Below are 18,379 nucleotides of genomic sequence, written 5' to 3'. Positions count from 1 at the left end.
CAAATCCAATAATCTGAGGGAGCATCACTGCAGTGAAACATTCCCTTTGTATGGAGGTTCATGTCATATTTGCACTCGATGTCCCTGTATCAGCAGGAATTCTTAATTCCCAAGTCAAGAACTTCTGTTTAGAACATTGCATGACATAGTGTTCGTTCATTTGGTTTACTAAATAAGGGTTTGTGGCAGAAGCATTGATGTTTCATCTCCTCTGGTAGCACACTGTTCAGTACATGGGAGATAAAACTCCTTTGTGTACTTCTTAATACAGCCATTAGCCATTCTACTTGAAAGGAATTTAAGAGATCACATTAACCGGAGCAAAATCAAAATCTCACTGAGTCTGCCCTGACTCTGCAGGACATGAAATAGCTGGCACTGAGTTCTAAGACTCATTCAATTGAGGAATTTTGCTCATATCCTACGTGGCCAACTGAAATAGTCTTATGAATACTGGCAAGACCGCAGCACGGTTTCACCGCTGCCTTCCACCCACGTGGCCATTCTTCACACGCAGCCCCGAAGAGCAAGTGTTGATTGAAAGGCTATTTGCCTGCAAGGGGCGTCACAGCCACGCTGCTCTTCCCTGCTGCGTACTTTCCGGCAGGGTCCACCGGAGCGAGGATCAAGACTGATTTTGTTTTTGGTGTGCATATTGACACCACTGTGTCAGCCGATGAGTTGGAGGCGGGGCAGGACTTACCCAATCATCTCCATTCTGGCCGGGACTTGTGGTGTCATGACGGAAACTACAGCAAACAGAGTCTCCGAACTCAGAACTGAAACTACAGCAAACCGAGTCTCCGAACTCAGGACTGAAACTACAGCAAACCGAGTCTCCGAACTCAGCACTGAAACGACAGCAAACCGAGTCTCCGAACTCAGGACTGAAACTACAGCAAACCGAGTCTCCGAACTCAGGACTGAAACTACAGCAAACAGAGTCTCCGAACTCAGGACTGAAACTACAGCAAACAGAGTCATCGAACGCAGGACTAAAACCATAGCAAACCGAGTCTCTGAACTCAGGACTGAAACGACAGCAAACAGAGTCTTCAAATTCAGGACTGAAACTACAGCAAACAGAGTCTCCGAACTCAGGACTGAAACTACAGCAAACCGAGTCTCCGAACTCAGGACTAAAACTACAGCAGAGTCTTCAAACTCAGGACTAAAACTACAGCAAACAGAGTCTCCGAACTCAGGACTGAAACTACAGCAAACAGAGTCTTCAAACTCAGGACTGAAACTACAGCAAGCCGAGTCTCCGAACTCAGGACTGAAACTACAGCAAACAGAGTGTCCGAACTCAGGACTGAAACTACAGCAAACAGAGTCTCCGAACTCAGGACTGACACTACAGCAAACCGAGTCTTCAAACTCAGGACGAAAACTACAGCAAACAGAGTCTCCGAACTCAGGCCTGACACTACAGCAAACCGAGTCTCCGAACTCAGGACTGAAACTACAGCAAACAGAGTCTCCGAACTCAGGACTGAAACTACAGCAAACAGAGTCTCCGAACTCAGGACTGACACTACAGCAAACTGATGCTCCAAACTCAGGCCTGACACTACAGCAAACCGAGTCTCCGAACTCAGGACTGAAACTACAGCAAACCGAGTCTCCGAACTCAGGACTGAAACTACAGCAAACAGAGTCTCCGAACTCAGGACTGACACTACAGCAAACAGAGTCTCCGAACTCAGGACTGAAACTACAGCAAACTGAGTCTCCGAACTCAGGACTGAAACTACAGCAAACAGATTCTTCGAACTCAGGACTGAAACTACAGCAAACCGAGTCTTCAAACTCAGGACTGAAACTACAGCAAACCGAGTCTTCAAACTCAGGACTGAAACTACAGCAAACCGAGTCTTCGAACTCAGGACTGAAACTACAGCAAACCGAGTCTCCGAACTCAGGACTGAAACTACAGCAAACAGAGTCATCGAACGCAGGACTAAAACCATAGCAAACCGAGTCTCTGAACTTAGGACTGAAACAACAGCAAACAGAGTCTTCAAACTCAGGACTAAAACTACAGCAAACTGAGTCTCCGAACTCAGGCCTGACACTACAGCAAACCGAGTCTCCGAACTCAGGACTGAAACTTCAGCAAACAGAGTCTCCGAACTCAGGACTGAAACTACAGCAAACAGAGTCTCCGAACTCAGGACTGACACTACAGCAAACTGATGCTCCGAACTCAGGCCTGACACTACAGCAAACCGAGTCTCCAAACTCAGGACTGGAACTACAGCAAACCAAGTCTTCGAACTCAGGACTGAAACTACAGCAAACCGAGTCTCCGAACTCAGGACTGAAACTACAGCAAACAGAGTCATCGAACGCAGGACTAAAACCATAGCAAACCGAGTCTCTGAACTCAGGACTGAAACGACAGCAAACAGAGTCTTCAAACTCAGGACTGAAACTACAGCAAACAGAGTCTCCGAACTCAGGACTGAAACTACAGCAAAGAGAGTCTCCGAACTCAGGACTAAAACTACAGCAGAGTCTTCAAACTCAGGACTAAAACTACAGCAAACAGAGTCTCCGAACTCAGGACTGACACTACAGCAAACCGAGTCTTCAAACTCAGGACTAAAACTACAGCAAACTGAGTCTCCGAACTCAGGCCTGACACTACAGCAAACCGAGTCTCCGAACTCAGGACTGAAACTACAGCAAACCGAGTCTCCGAACTCAGGACTGAAACTACAGCAAACAGAGTCTCCGAACTCAGGACTGACACTACAGCAAACCGAGTCTTCAAACTCAGGACTAAAACTACAGCAAACTGAGTCTCCGAACTCAGGCCTGACACTACAGCAAACCGAGTCTCCGAACTCAGGACTGAAACTACAGCAAACCGAGTCTCCGAACTCAGGACTGAAACTACAGCAAACAGAGTCTCCGAACTCAGGACTGACACTACAGCAAACTGATGCTCCAAACTCAGGCCTGACACTACAGCAAACTGAGTCTCCGAACTCAGGACTGAAACTACAGCAAACAGATTCTTCGAACTCAGGACTGAAACTACAGCAAACAGAGTCTTCAAACTCAGGACTAAAACTACAGCAAACCGAGTCTTCAAACTCAGGACTGAAACTACAGCAAACCGAGTCTTCAAACTCAGGACTGAAACTACAGCAAACCGAGTCTTCAAACTCAGGACTGAAACTACAGCAAACAGAGTCTTCGAACTCAGGACTGAAACTACAGCAAACCGAGTCTCCGAACTCAGGGCTGAAACTACAGCAAACAGAGTCATCGAACGCAGGACTAAAACCATAGCAAACCGAGTCTCTGAACTCAGGACTGAAACGACAGCAAACAGAGTCTCCGAACTCAGGACTGAAACTACAGCAAACCGAGTCTCCGAACTCAGGACTGAAACTACAGCAAACAGAGTCTCCGAACTCAGGACTGAGACTACAGCAAACAGAGTCTCCAAACTCAGGACTGACACTACAGCAAACAGAGTCTCCGAACTCAGGACTGACACTACAGCAAACAGAGTCTCCGAACTCAGGACTGACACTACAGCAAACTGAGTCTCCGAACTCAGGACTGAAACTACAGCAAACCGAGTCTCCGAACTCAGGACTGAAACTACAGCAAACAGAGTCATCGAACTCAGGACTGAAACTACAGCAAACCGAGTCTCCGAACTCAGGACTGAAACTACAGCAAACCGAGTCTCCGAACTCAGGACTGAAACTACAGCAAACAGAGTCATCGAACTCAGGACTGACACTACAGCAAACAGAGTCTCCAAACTCAGGCCTGACACTACAGAAAACCGAGTCTCCGAACTCAGGACTGAAACTACAGCAAACAGAGTCTCCGAACTCAGGACTGAAACTACAGCAAACCGAGTCTCCGAACTCAGGACTGAGACTACAGCAAACAGAGTCTCCAAACTCAGGACTGACACTACAGCAAACAGAGTCTCCGAACTCAGGACTGACACTACAGCAAACAGAGTCTCCGAACTCAGGACTGACACTACAGCAAACTGAGTCTCCCAACTCAGGACTGAAACTACAGCAAACCGAGTCTCCGAACTCAGGACTGAAACTACAGCAAACAGAGTCATCGAACTCAGGACTGACACTACAGCAAACAGAGTCTCCAAACTCAGGACTGAAACTACAGCAAACAGAGTCTCCGAACTCAGGACTGAAACTACAGCAAACAGAGTCTTCGAACTCAGGACTGAAACTACAGCAAACCGAGTCTCCGAACTCAGGACTGAGACTACAGCAAACAGAGTCTCCAAACTCAGGACTGACACTACAGCAAACCGAGTCTCCGAACTCAGGACTGAAACTACAGCAAACAGAGTCTCTGAAGTATAACCGGGGTGGGTCACTTACAAACTGGCTGGTGCGAAATTCCTCTCTGGTATTTTAGCACAGGTGCTAACCCTTTTTAGGTACATCTGTTTAAAATGAACAGGTTGTTGGCCACTTTAATCTCTGCCTTTTAAACTGCCAATCTCACTCAGAGGGGCTACAGGATGGGTCTTCATTGCTGGGGCAGAGTAGAAGGAGCTTTACTCTGCAAGTAACCTGTGCTGAGGACTTGACAGCTCCCTCATCTCCCTTGTTGATAATGCAAAACAGGTCGCTTGTTTTCATTTGGTCAATTCTAGCTTGTAAGTGGAACAAAGGCCTGGTAAAGACACCCGAGGGTCTTGGCTTCGATCCCTGATGTGTGCTGAGTCAGCTGATCTCCGACAGGGCACGTGTTTGGGCACCACAGTTGGCCCTTTGCCTTTTGCGCCGAGGGCTAGAGAAAGGAATGCCCAGAAAATGGGCCAGAGTTGCCACCCCAGCAGGGCTCCTGCTCCGATTGCCATCCAGTACGACTCTGGCAACGCTGCCGTGTGTGGATGTTCAGGCATTGGGAGAGGTATCAGAGGGCCTCTGGACGCCTCTGGTACCTCCGGGAGAGGAGGGGGCAGAGAGAAAAAGGAAAGAAATTGGCACAACAACACGAGAACACGGGCAGACATCTGGTACAGCTCCAGGTGCAGTACGTGTGTTACAGTGATTTGTACAGGTCTGGTATCTGAGATGGTCCTTTGCCAGTTTACAGTCACAGTTCGACACTGTTTGAGTGAAAACAGCCGAGCAAAAAAAAAAGAACTTCATTTGTAGGTTTAAAGGTGTAAATATATGCTTTTGAGAGTGCGAGGGTGGGGGTGGGGGGACGCAGAGTCAGGGGAGGGGGTGCAGGGGAAGTAAAAGGATATTGTCATCGTGGCAGGTACACTTCTGAATTAGCCACTCATTTTTTTTTTCTTTCTTCTACTTTGCGGTTGAAATCTCTAATGTCTGGTTTCCTGGATTCTTGGAACAAGACGCACGGGGGCCCTTCATTTTTCCAAGAACTGTTAATCAAGCATTAGCCGCGAGTTGCATGCAGAGGACTGAAGCTGTCAGTTGGAGCAGCTGGGAAATTTCCATACTGTGTCCAGCGGTGAAGCATTTGCTGAATCTTTAACCGAGTGTTGCTGGAGATTTTCATTTCTTTCTTCTCTCTTTACCCCCCGCCCCCTGCAACCCCCTGCCTTGAGCAGGAACTGCCATGTGAAGAGGCTTTAACACTCATTCTCCAACCTGATTGCCGGAGAGAGGGGAGCCAGCTCTGGTTACCTTTAGGGTGGTCCAGGTATAGGGCACCCACCTCACCGGATGGTAGGCACGAGTCCCAGAGCCAGTCCAATTACCTCTGAACAGGAGGAGGCCATTCAGCCCCTCGCACCTGTTCTGCCATTCAATTAGATCATGGCTGATCTGTATCTTAACTCCATCTACCCGCCTTGGTTCTGTAACCCTTAATACCCTTGCCGAACAAAAATCGATCAATCTCAGTTTTGACATTTTCAATTGACCCCCAGTCTCAGCAGCTTTTTGGGGGAGAGAGTTCCAGATTTCCACTGCTCTTTGTGCTCGATCTCAACTATTGGTTTCAATGGTACGGAGTTTAATTCCCCCGTGGAAGTGCCTTGAGGTGGACGAAGTGGCTTTCATGCCTCCAGAGGCAATGCACCATGAATGGCGATTATAAACGGCTGCCTCTGATGGCATAAGCTGCCAGGAGTCACCTTTCCTCCAGGCTGCTGGTGGACTGATATCGGAATCTTCCTGTACAGGCCAGCTGTTCAACTTTTTTTCCACGTTCCAGATCATCCTCCGGCATTGTGACTTGGAAGCTCAGTCTTGTGCAAGCCCAGTTGTCGCTCAGTTTCTGCCAGTGCTCTGAGGTGTAAACGGGGGAAAGCTTGCGACACGTGCTATAAAATCACTCCAAATAGAAGCAGAATCGTATTATAAATGGGGTATGAGTGATGGATGGATTTTGATGGGAGAGTTAGGGTACGCGAGGGATGGTCTTTGATGGGAGAGTTAGGGTACGAGAGGGATGGTCTTTGATGGGAGAGTTAGGGTACGCGAGGGATGGTCTTTGATGGGAGAGTTAGGGTACGAGAGGGATGGGTTTTGATGGGAGAGTTAGGGTACGCGAGGGATGGTCTTTGATGGGTGAGTTAGGGTTCTAGAGGGATGGTCTTTGATGGGAGAGTTAGGGTTCGCGAGGGATTGTCTTTGATGGGAGAGTTAGGGTACGAGAGGGATGGTCTTTGATGGGAGAGTTAGGGTACGCGAGGGATGGGCTTTGATGGGAGAGTTAGGGTACGAGAGGGATGGGTTTTGATGGGAGAGTTAGGGTACTAGAGGGATGGTCTTTGATGGGTGAGTTAGGGTACTAGAGGGATGGTCTTTGATGGGAGAGTTAGGGTACTAGAGGGATGGTCTTTGATGGGTGAGTTAGGGTACTAGAGGGATGGTCTTTGATGGGAGAGTTAGGGTACTAGAGGGACGGTCTTTGATGGGAGAGTTAGGGTACTAGAGGGATGGGCTTTGATGGGGGAGTTAGGGTACGAGAGGGATGGGTTTTGATGGGGGAGTTAGGGTACGCGAGGGATGGTCTTTGATGGGTGAGTTAGGGTTCTAGAGGGATGGTCTTTGATGGGAGAGTTAGGGTTCGCGAGGGATTGTCTTTGATGGGAGAGTTAGGGTACGAGAGGGATGGTCTTTGATGGGAGAGTTAGGGTACGCGAGGGATGGTCTTTGATGGGTGAGTTAGGGTACTAGAGGGATGGTCTTTGATGGGAGAGTTAGGGTACTAGAGGGATGGTCTTTGATGGGAGAGTTAGGGTACTAGAGGGATGGGCTTTGATGGGGGAGTTAGGGTACGAGAGGGATGGGTTTTGATGGGGGAGTTAGGGTACGCGAGGGACGGTCTTTGATGGGAGAGTTAGGGTTCTAGAGGGATGGTCTTTGATGGGAGAGTTAGGGTACTAGAGGGATGGTCTTTGATGGGAGAGTTAGGGTACTAGAGGGATGGTCTTTGATGGGGGAGTTAGGGTACGAGAGGGATGGTCTTTGATGGGAGAGTTAGGGTACGAGAGGGATGGTCTTTGATGGGAGAGTTAGGGTACTAGAGGGATGGGTTTTGATGGGAGAGTTAGGGTACGCGAGGGATGGGCTTTGATGGGAGAGTTAGGGTACGAGAGGGATGGGCTTTGATGGGAGAGTTAGGGTACGAGAGGGATGGGTTTTGATGGGAGAGTTAGGGTACTAGAGGGATGGGTTTTGATGGGAAAGTTAGGGTTCCAGAGGGATGGTCTTTGATGGGAGAGTTAGGGTACTGGAGGGATGGGTTTTGATGGGAGAGTTAGGGTACTAGAGGGATGGGTTTTGATGGGGGAGTTAGGGTACTAGAGGGATGGGTTTTGATGGGGGAGTTAGGGTACTAGAGGGATGGTCTTTGATGGGTGAGTTAGGGTACTAGAGGGATGGGTTTTGATGGGGGAGTTAGGGTACGCGAGGGATGGGCTTTGATGGGTGAGTTAGGGTACGAGAGGGATGGGTTTTGATGGGGGAGTTAGGGTACTAGAGGGATGGTCTTTGATGGGAGAGTTAGGGTACTAGAGGGATGGGTTTTGATGGGGGAGTTAGGGTTCTAGAGGGGTGTTCTTTGATGGGGGAGTTAGGGACTAGAGGGATGGATTTTGATGGGTGAGTTAGGGTACTCGAGAGATGGTATTTGATAGGAGAGTTAGGGTACTAGAGGGATGGTCTTTGATGGGAGAGTTAGGGTACTAGAGGGATGGTCTTTGATGGGAGAGTTAGGGTACTAGAGGGATGGGTTTTGATGGGGGAGTTAGGGTACTCGAGGGATGGGTTTTGATGGGGGAGTTAGGGTACTCGAGAGATGGTCTTTGATAGGAGAGTTAGGGTACTAGAGGGATGGTCTTTGATGGGAGAGTTAGGGTACTAGAGGGATGGTCTTTGATGGGAGAGTTAGGGTACTAGAGGGATGGGTTTTAATGGGAGAGTTACGGTACTAGAGGGATGGTCTTTGATGGGAGAGTTAGGGTACTAGAGGGATGGTCTTTGATGGGAGAGTTAGGGTACTAGAGGGATGGGTTTTGATGGGAGAGTTAGGGTACTAGAAGGATGGGTTTTGATGGGAGAGTTAGGGTACTAGAGGGATGGGTTTTGATGGGGGAGTTAGGGTACTAGAGGGATGGGTTTTGATGGGAGAGTTAGGGTTCTAGAGGAATGGGCTTTGATGGTGGAGTTAGGGTACTAGAGGGATGGGTTTTGATGGGAGAGTTAGGGTTCTAGAGGAATGGGTTTTGATGGGAGAGTTAGGGTACTAGAGGGATGGGTTTTGATGGGAGAGTTAGGGTACTAGAGGGATGGGTTTTGATGGGGGAGTTAGGGTACTAGAGGGATGGGTTTTGATGGGAGAGTTAGGGTACTAGAGGGATGGGTTTTGATGGGGGAGTTAGGGTACTAGAGGAATGGTCTTTGATGGGAGAGTTAGGGTACTAGAGGGATGTGTTTTGATGGGAGAGTTAGGGTACTAGAGGGATGTGTTTTGATGGGAGAGTTAGGGTACTAGAGGGATGGGTTTTGATGGGAGAGTTAGGGTACTCGAGAGATGGTCTTTGATGGGAGAGTTAGGGTACTAGAGGGATGGTCTTTGATGGGTGAGTTAGGGTACTAGAGGGATGGGTTTTGATGGGGGAGTTAGGGTACTAGAGGGATGGGTTTTGATGGGAGAGTTAGGGTGCTGGAGGGATGGGTTTTGATGGGGGAGTTAGGGTTCGAGAGGGATAGTTTTTGATGGGGGAGTTAGGGTACTAGAGGGATGGGTTTTGATGGGGGAGTTAGGGTACTAGAGGGATGGGTTTTGATGGGAGAGTTAGGGTACTAGAGGGATGGGTTTCGATGGGAGAGTTAGGGTACTAGAGGGATGGTCTTTGATGAGAGAGTTAGGGTACTAGAGGGATGGGTTTTGATGGGAGAGTTAGGGTACGAGAGGGATGGGTTTTGATGGGAGAGTTAGGGTACTAGAGGGATGGGTTTTGATGGGAGAGTTAGGGTACTAGAGGGATGGTCTTTGATGAGAGAGTTAGGGTACTAGAGGGATGGGTTTTGATGGGGGAGTTAGGGTACTAGAGGGATGGTCTTTGATGGGAGAGTTAGGGTACTAGAGGGATGGTCTTTGATGAGAGAGTTAGGGTACTAGAGGGATGGGTTTTGATTGGAGAGTTAGGGTACTAGAGAGGTGGGCTTTGATGGGAGAGAATTGATGCCTGGCGGAAGATGGTGGGCCGAGGGTGGCGGTGTGTGGGCAGGTGTACGAGGGACAACCAGTAACCCGTGCTGTCCCACAAGGGGTCGGTGTTGGGGCTGCCATTGTTATCATTTTTATAAATAGCTTAGAGGGTAGAATATTGTCCACAATGTCTATGTTTGCAGATGATGGCAAATTGTGTACAACAGCCAGTGATGTCAACAAACGTGTGATAATCCAAAGGCTAGGTCCATGGGCAGAGAGGTGCCAGATGGAGTTGAACGCACAAAACCATGAGATTAGAGAGAAGAAGCAAGCACGTGGAGGAACGGAGCAAGAGATCTTGGGGTTTGGTGGATAGGTTCATGTTTGCAGGTGATCAAGAAAGCAAATAAAACATCGGGTTGAAAAGCTAGGGTTGTGACTTATCAGTTAAAGGAAGTGATGTTGAGTTGTATCTGGCCTTGGCGAGGCAGTGTTGCATTCAGTTTTGGTCTCCATATGATGTCAAATTATTGGAGGGCATCCACAAGAGGAGAAGAAGGCTGATTCCTGAACTAAGAGGACTGAGTTATGAGGAAAGACAGTCTAGACAAGGAGGAGTGGGGTTAGCTTCGTTCCAATTTTATTATTTCCTAAAATTTAAAGTTTTATTTTATGAATCTATTCATAAAATATTAATCCTTGCACCATCGTGGGGATATCTCCAACCCTTCAAATTATTGGGCCTACTTTACTCTAGTTACCAGTTACTCAGTAAGGCACAATCACTTCTCCCTCAGTGTTTCCCAAACTCAGCTCCATATATGTTTTCCCATCTGGACTTTATATCTGGGAGCATTTTTTTCAGTTTAAGGATTTTAATAAATCTAAAGCATCAGATCAAGTATATAACAGCCCTGTAACAGGCACAGAACAAGAAAGAAGCTGCATTTCTGAGCACTTTTCACCTGATGTCCCAAATTGCTTCATGACCAATGTATTACTTCAAAAGGCATACATCTGGTGTGCAACAAGTACGTAACAACCCCACGGTAGGCTGGAACAGGTATAGAATAGCCCTGTAACGGCCATGGAAGAGCCATAGAACAGTTCTGTAATATGTGAATAGCGTATATAATAGCTCTGTAGTGTGTAACAGCCCTGTAACAGGTGTGGAATGAGTATGTAACAAGGGTGGAATAAATATATAACAGCTCCTTTAGCAGTTGCGTAACAAATATATAACAATCCTTTGGGAGGTATGGAATATGTAAATACAGTACTACACTGAGGTGTTCAGATTACATCCTAAACCATGACAGCAAAGGTCAAATGGTCAAAGGTCAAATCACCAAGGTGTGTTACATTCTTGAAAAACACCCCAGCCTGTGTTGTGTCGAATATATCCAGGTAAAGTTTATGGTTGTAGTTCTATCTTATTTGGACAGTGGTGGATGCTTTGATGGATTCCACAGAAAATTTGCACAAATTGAAGTCAAATGCGGTTTCAACGACAACGATAATGGGATTTATTTCACTGCAGGTTACAGAGAAATAGCATATACTGTACTGTAGCAAGTGTATCTGACATGGGAAACCATTGTAAAAGGGTATGTAATTAGAACTGGAACAAGTGTGCAACGGTGCCCCCCAGTGGTTGTTAGTAAGTGCGCTGCCCAGTGTGGAACCGAGCCGCACGGGCCAGGAATGTCCCAGATTGGATTCTGCCCTGTGCCATGTTGGCTGATCTTGCCCCCAAGTCACTGGTACTACTATTGGTCTCAGAATCCTGGAACTCCCTTCCTAACAGCACTGTGGGAGAACCTTCTCCACACGGACTGCAGCGGTTCAAGAAGGCGGCTCACCACCACCTTCTCAAGGGCAATTAGGGATGGGCAATAAATGCCGGCCTCGCCAGCGACGCCCACATCCCATGAACGAATAATAAAAAAAAAAGCTGGCGAGTGGAGAAATGGGCCAGGAACAGATTATTACTCAGTGATTTCTGCTGGGAAACGTGCATGTATGGATGTCAAGTTATGCTGAACCTTTATAAATCACTGGTTAGGGCCCCAGCTGGAGTATTGTAACCAATTCTAGGCACCAAACTTTGCGAAGGTTGTCAAGGCCTTAGAGAGGGTGCGGAGGAGATTGACTAGAACGGTGCTCTGATTCTATGATAAGTGAGAAAAGGATCAGGCTGGACCAAAGTCTGTGGACCCTCATTGTCTTGGCTCACCGGAGGCTGGTGAAGTGAGGCACTGCCTCACCTAGATGGCGCTGTCGGCCGAAGCCTGAATGAGCAGGGTGGAGCCTCTGGTGTAAATATGATTGGCTGTAAATGTTCTGCTCCTTCCAACTTCAGGAATTTGAAAAGATCACCACTGATCTTCACACAGTCCCGAGCAGCAACACGTTCTGCAAGACAGTCTGATGATGCTCAAGTTAGTTTGTTCCATTTCTCCACAACATTTCAGTCCAATCCTGAACATGAAGGTTTAAAAGAAAGCAGCCGCCAAACAAGGTTGGTGGTGAGATTCCACAGGAAGGGCCCGTTGCCATGGTAACACTGATAGGGTTAGATGAAGTAGGGAGGAGGCTCGTGTGGAGCATAAACACCGGAATGGACCAGTTGGGCTGAATGGCCTGTTTCTCTGCTGTACATTCTATATAATTCTATCTGTGTAATTCTACGTAATACGCTGTGCCTCACCCGTCAAAAAGGTCACCAACCACCGGCAAGGCTCACACATGGAGAATGGCCATTTGGGTGAGGAACCAGAGGGCATTCAGCACCTGTGCAGCCGTACCCCAATATGGACTTTGCATCTACCTTCAGGAGAGGAAGGGAGAAAACTTAGGGGGGGTGGGGAGGGGGGAAGGGACCAGGCCCAGGCCCACAGCGGCACTGTAACGGGACTGTAACAAGCATGTAACAGCGCTTTAATTAGATTTTTGTTTTTACTCTGCAGCAACAAGAACAGGACCCTACGAACCTGTACATCTCCAACCTGCCACTAACCATGGATGAGCAGGAGCTACAGAACATGCTCAAACCCTTTGGCCAGGTTATTTCCACCAGGATACTGCGGGATGCCAATGGCACCAGTCGAGGCGTCGGCTTTGCCAGGTGAGGGCGTTTTGAGCCAAACTTGTATTGATACAGGGCGATGATGTCACCTGTAGGCCCTCCTGGGCCTGTAATTCCACATCTTTACTGTAGGTCGTCCAGACCTCTGCTGCCCATATCCTAACTCGCACCAAGTCCCGTTCACCCATCAACCCTGTGCTTGCTGGACCTACATTGGCTCCTTGTCCGGCAACGCCTCCATTTTAAAATTCTCATCCTTGTTTTCAAATCCCTCTATGGCCTCGCCCCTCCCTATCTCTGTAACCTCCTCCAGCCCTACAACCCTCCGAGATCTCTGCGCTCTTCCAATTCTGGCCTCTTGTGCATCCCCGATTTTAATCACTCCACCGTTGGCGGCCGTGCCTTCAGCTGCCTAGGCCCTAAGCTCTGGAATTCCCTCCCTAAACCTCTCTACCTCTCTCCTTTAAGATGCTCCTTAAAACCCACCTCTTTGACCAAGCTTTTGGTCAGCTGTCCTACTATCTCCTTATGTGGCTCGGTGTCAAATTTTGATTGATAATCGCTCCTGTGAAGTGCCTTGGGACGTTTTACTACGTTAAAGGCGCTATATAAATGCAGGTTGTTGTTGTGGTGGTGTACTGACACTCTGTGGATGAATAAATAAAATATGCATTTCGTAAGCTAAGACTGGCATTTCAGTGCAGTACTGAGGGAGTGCTGCATTAATGGAGGTGCTATCTTCCAGACAAGATGTTAAGTCCCGTCTACCCGTTCAGGTGGATTTAAAAGATCGCATGGCACTATCAGAAGAAGAGCAGGGGAGTTTTCAAGTTCTCCTCAACCAGCCCCAGCAGAAGCAGATTGTTAATCACTCACTTGCTGTTTGTGAGACCTCACTGTGTGCAAATTAGCCGCTGCATTTGTCTGCTGTATCTGTTTGGGGCGATTTCAACTTCTCCATCTCGCATACACCATCCCAGGCTAAGAGCATGGACAGCCCTCCCCAGGCCTTCGCTAATGTTGCTGTATAATCAGCCCTCTGAGTTACCACTGTCTGGGGGCCGCTGTCCAGTTGTATCACCTTTATTGCTGACTTGGCTGAGACCAGCTAATTCAGCACAAGTCGGAGGTCAAACCTGGGATCTTCTTTGACCCAGTGTCACAACAAGTAGCACATTTACGCACTGAGCTATCGGGAGAGCTTCCCTGTGTTTTTGTTAATGTCTCTCATTACTGCGACTCAAATCACTTCCCCAAATCCTCCCTGGTCTCTTCAAATCATCCACATTTGATTATATTTCCCGAAGAAGATTGCAGAATCTGAAGTTTTGGTGTGAATGTTAAAATTTAATGCTTAGACTGCCAACAGGTCCAGGGGAATTTCCGTCTCCCTGGGCCTGACTGGTTTTCTACAGGCACTAACATTACAGTAATAAAACTACTCAAACACCAAGAGTAGCTTTATTACCAGAATAGTAACCCACTCAATCTTCAACCTGCCACGCCTCAAGTTTTTTTCCTTTGAGTTTAAAATGTCTGATTTTTGTTCTTTCGTTTCCCCAAACCCACCGTCCATTTTAGAACTTTCTTTTTTTTAAAAAAAAAGTGGTTTTCCTCGACCGAGGACTCATCTAACTTTGTGGGTGGCTCCCACTGCGTTCAATGAAACTCGTGCCCTGGGCTCAGAGGGGTGAGGAAACGACAGGTAAAGCAAACGCCATATATTGGTGTGAGAGTCATGGCATTCCATTGTGCAGTCAATCAGTAACTGCTACATCTGATATCAGGGTTTCATGGCTGGGAACAAAGCAATAATTTGGTTGATCATTCCATTCTTGTCTAATTGGGGTTAACGATATAAGGACACCGTCGCTATAGAAACAGCTTGGGCTAGTCAAGGGATCGTGCGATTGCTCCAGCCAGGCAGCGGGATATAATGTCCCCTCAAGTTGTCAGCTCAAAAAAAAACTTACTCGAATTCAAACCATCATCGCATCAACTCATCGATCTTACCTGACGTAGGAAAAGGGCACTTCCCCCCCCCTCCCCCACCCCCCAAAATTTCTCCTCCCCTCCTCCCGAAAGTGCTGACCCCATGGGGTTTCAGTATCGAATCATAGAAAGGTTACAGCACGGAAGGAGGCCATTCGGCCCATCGAGTCTGCGCTGGCTCTATGCGAGAGCAATCCAGTATTTTGCCCCAAGTGGCAGTTCTTCCTTTTGTGAGGCTTAGACAAGCGGGTATTGACCATGGAGAGCATCGTAGCTAAGTCCGACCCTGTTCTCACCTGATGTGCATGGGCACTTTCCAGCAGAGTCATTGGATAGCAATCGGGTACAGGATCCCTGGTTGATTTCCCTCCCCCACCTGGCTTGCGGATGCTGAGGACAAATGTAGCACTGGAACTGCCTCCCCGGGTGAAAACAGATAGCTCACCACAGACCAGATGAACCATACCCGTGCTCTGTATGGCTGAATACTAGACCGAGCAGTGCCATCAGGGGAGAGTTGCTTGTAGTCTCCAGTGGGAATTGGTGCTGTAGGACTTTAGAATTGTGACTCGAAGGACTCATTGTGGAGATGTTCTCAGTGTGTTTAACAGTCACTGAGCAGAGCCTGCTGCCTAGGGTTGCCAACTCTGGTTGAATGTATTCCTGGAGGTTTCATCACATGACCTCCTGCCCCCACACTCCCGCCATTGGCCACCTGACACATCCATCCTCACGGTGCTCCACCTTCCCACACCAATCGGAAAGGGAACAGACTCTTCATTACCCAATTGGATGATTCTTGACTGTCAAACAGCCAATATTTTTATAACTAGTAAACAAAAGTGTTCAAAGAAATTGAAAAAAACATTTTTTTAATGCCCCCTATGATTTTTCTCCTGGGTTTTGCTCATAACGGTGTCCAGGAGATTAATCTTCAATTCCTGGAGACTCCAGGGCAATCCTGGAGGGTTGGCAACCCTAGTGCTGCCCAACCTGGCTTCTAGTCATTTGCATATTTCTCTTTCTTATTATTGTGGGCAAGAATACTACAGGACAATGATTGATGTAAGGAGGATGGCAGGTGGGCAGCAGGTTGGCATAGCATTGGACTGTGCCATGGAGTGGTGGCATGAGCTCGGCCTTGCTGTTTGCTGCATGATGAGCTCCTGATGTTGGGCAAGCCACTTCCTCCAAAGAGGGAGCGGGGTGGGGGGGAGAGGGACAGGAAATTAGAAGTTGAGTCAACCCATGCTCCTCAGGAAAGTTCAAGAGCAAAATAGCAGAGGCCTGGAATTAATTCTGCTTTCCCTGTTGGAGAATGGTGAACTGATAATGTCCTCATGGTAATTGGTGAGGAGTCGAATGTTTAATTCCCTGATAGTCTCTCATAGGCACAGAAAAGAAGGTTGAAACTGAAACAGGACAGGCTTATTATATGGGAGGCACAATAACACCCCCTTGTGTACTGACATGATTATAACACGGGCGATCTTTCTAACCACTCCATTCCAGGCCCCCCTTTGTTGTTCTTTAAGAGTTTTCTTATCATGGAATCATAGAAAGGTCGCAGGACGGAAGGAGGCCATTCGACCCATCAAGTCCATGCCGGCTCCATGCAAGAGCAATCCAGCTAGTCCCACCCCCCCGCCCTTTCCCCGTAGCCCTGCGGTGAAAGTATCAAACAGAAGGTTGCCATCTGCCCCAGATGGCCTAATAGGATCGCCTAGTATAGTCCTGAGCCACACAGTTACAGAAGACCCCAGGTTCGATCCCCAGTCTGTGTTGCGTTAGCTGAACTCAGCTAGTTGAGGTACTATAATTGGCCAGAGCACCCCTGGGCTAGAGAGGGAATGGGTGTGCACATAGACACTAGAACACCATGTAGCTTCGCTGTGATGCCCTCTTCTCACTGATTTGAACCATAGTAATAGTCAGAGCCCCAGGAGATGAGGGGGGGGGGAGGCATCCCATTTCCTTAGAACTGCGGTACAACACTTAAAGAAGGCAGAGTCTGCGAGAATTGTCAAAGATTTTACTTTAGGGCCGATTCTCGGAGTTCCCACTACTGGGAGGAAACTTTACCTGCGGCCTGTGCATTTTGGGAAATAATGGGAAGCACCTCGCTGAAAGCGACTGTAATTAAATGTTTCTCCACCTCCATTTTGTCTGTGTATAAATTTCTCACCCCCCCCCGGCCTTGGGTTGTTTTATGTCACTCGCCAATGCCAAAAGGCCTTTTCCAAAGCCTGCCCTTGAGCGATCTTAGGGTCACTGTCCGTTCTATTGCTGACTGTTCCCCATCGAGGCCTCCACTTGTTGCCATCTCCCAGCAGCAACAGTCCCTCTCAGCAGTTTAGCAGTCATGAGATGCAAAAACAATCAAAAAAACGAAACTCTGTCTCCTTGCTCACTCCTGCCAGAAACAACAGTGTGGTGGAAACAAAGCAAAATCTGTGATTGGGATTGTTTGACCTGTGTGCGAGCACTTGTGAAAACGCTTTCTTTCCTGTTTTTTCACATGATCCATGCAGATATTTATTTTTGTTCCTCTCCAGTGTAATCTTTTGAACATCAAAGGTTGTCACAGTTTTTAAAAGCAAAAACTAGTTTCTGCTCCATTTACATTTTAGCTCTGCAGGCGCCAACAGCCGCTCTGTAATGTAAATGAGGCGGCACGCAATGTGGCTTTTCCCTGCGCTGGCACTGGGCACTGCCAACTGCCACGTTTTCTGGCTGGAAATTACATCGCATTTTACAGCACAGAAACATGGCCATTCGGTCCAACTGGTGTCTCCATTTTTTGATGCCCCGATGATTTTTCTCCTGGGTGTTGCTTGTAGCAGTGTCCTGGAGATTAATTTTCAATTCCTGGAGACTCCAGGACAATCCTGGAGGGTTGGCAACCCTAAGGGGAGCAAACCTGGAACCTTCCAGGCCAGTATGGCTCAGGAAAATACCAAGCATGGGAAGAGAAAAAAATACATATTGAAGACTAAAATAGGATTAAAATTAACGATCAATAATTGAATTGAAACAGACAAGGGAAATTAAGTATAATTAGGGTTATGGCAGGTCATAAAGATGGATTTTGCTTGTGATAAAGGCCCTATAAATGTACTGTTTATTGCTGTCAGTTGTATACTTTATTGCAGCTTCTGTGCTTCACATCAGTTTAACCATCTCAGTTGGAAAATAATGAAGATTTCACGAGGAAATGTGTAATCATCACACAATTCCTGGCATCTGATTCCCACAATAAACCTGAGCTTCAATCCTGGCTCCTGACAATGCCAGTGTTTGCTTTAGGCCTCAGGCTTCGCCTGGTGCCAAAGTAAGCAGCATGTCTTTAAGTTGACCATTAAGAAAACACAGTGATCATGTGATTATCTTCCAAAGCTCAGGACTGCGCTGTGTGAGGAAGATAGGCCTGGTAAATCCTGGTATCCCACTCCCCCACCTGCCCTTACCCAAGAGCAGAGGCCCTGCGCCAAATTCCTGGCCTGATGTCATTTTCATAGCCAGGATGGGCGCAGGCACCTGGAAGGCCTCAGCAGCAGCAGCCAACATGGCTCGAGCCGATTTGCCCTTTCAAGGCAGAGAGGAGTCCTCCGGAGGTTCAAATAGGCCAAAGAAAAGAAACATCTT

The 18,379-nt window shown here is 47.8% G+C and overlaps 1 protein-coding gene across 4 annotated transcripts in view; it reads left to right on the top strand.

The window, feature by feature from the left end:
• LOC137307250 (RNA-binding motif, single-stranded-interacting protein 2-like) overlaps positions 1–18,379 on the top strand; it is a 443,828-nt gene that overhangs the window by 398,828 nt on the left and 26,621 nt on the right. For all 4 annotated transcript variants that reach the window (XM_067976682.1, XM_067976679.1, XM_067976681.1 and 1 more), the window contains exon 5: positions 12,624–12,781. In XM_067976682.1, coding sequence (XP_067832783.1) covers positions 12,624–12,781 — 158 coding nt within the window. The remainder of the gene's footprint in view (positions 1–12,623; positions 12,782–18,379) is intronic.

This window comes from Heptranchias perlo, chromosome X (genome assembly GCF_035084215.1).
Source record: "Heptranchias perlo isolate sHepPer1 chromosome X, sHepPer1.hap1, whole genome shotgun sequence".
NCBI classification, from domain to species: Eukaryota; Metazoa; Chordata; class Chondrichthyes; order Hexanchiformes; family Hexanchidae; genus Heptranchias; species Heptranchias perlo.
This window is presented reverse-complemented; position numbering and strand designations above follow the sequence as displayed.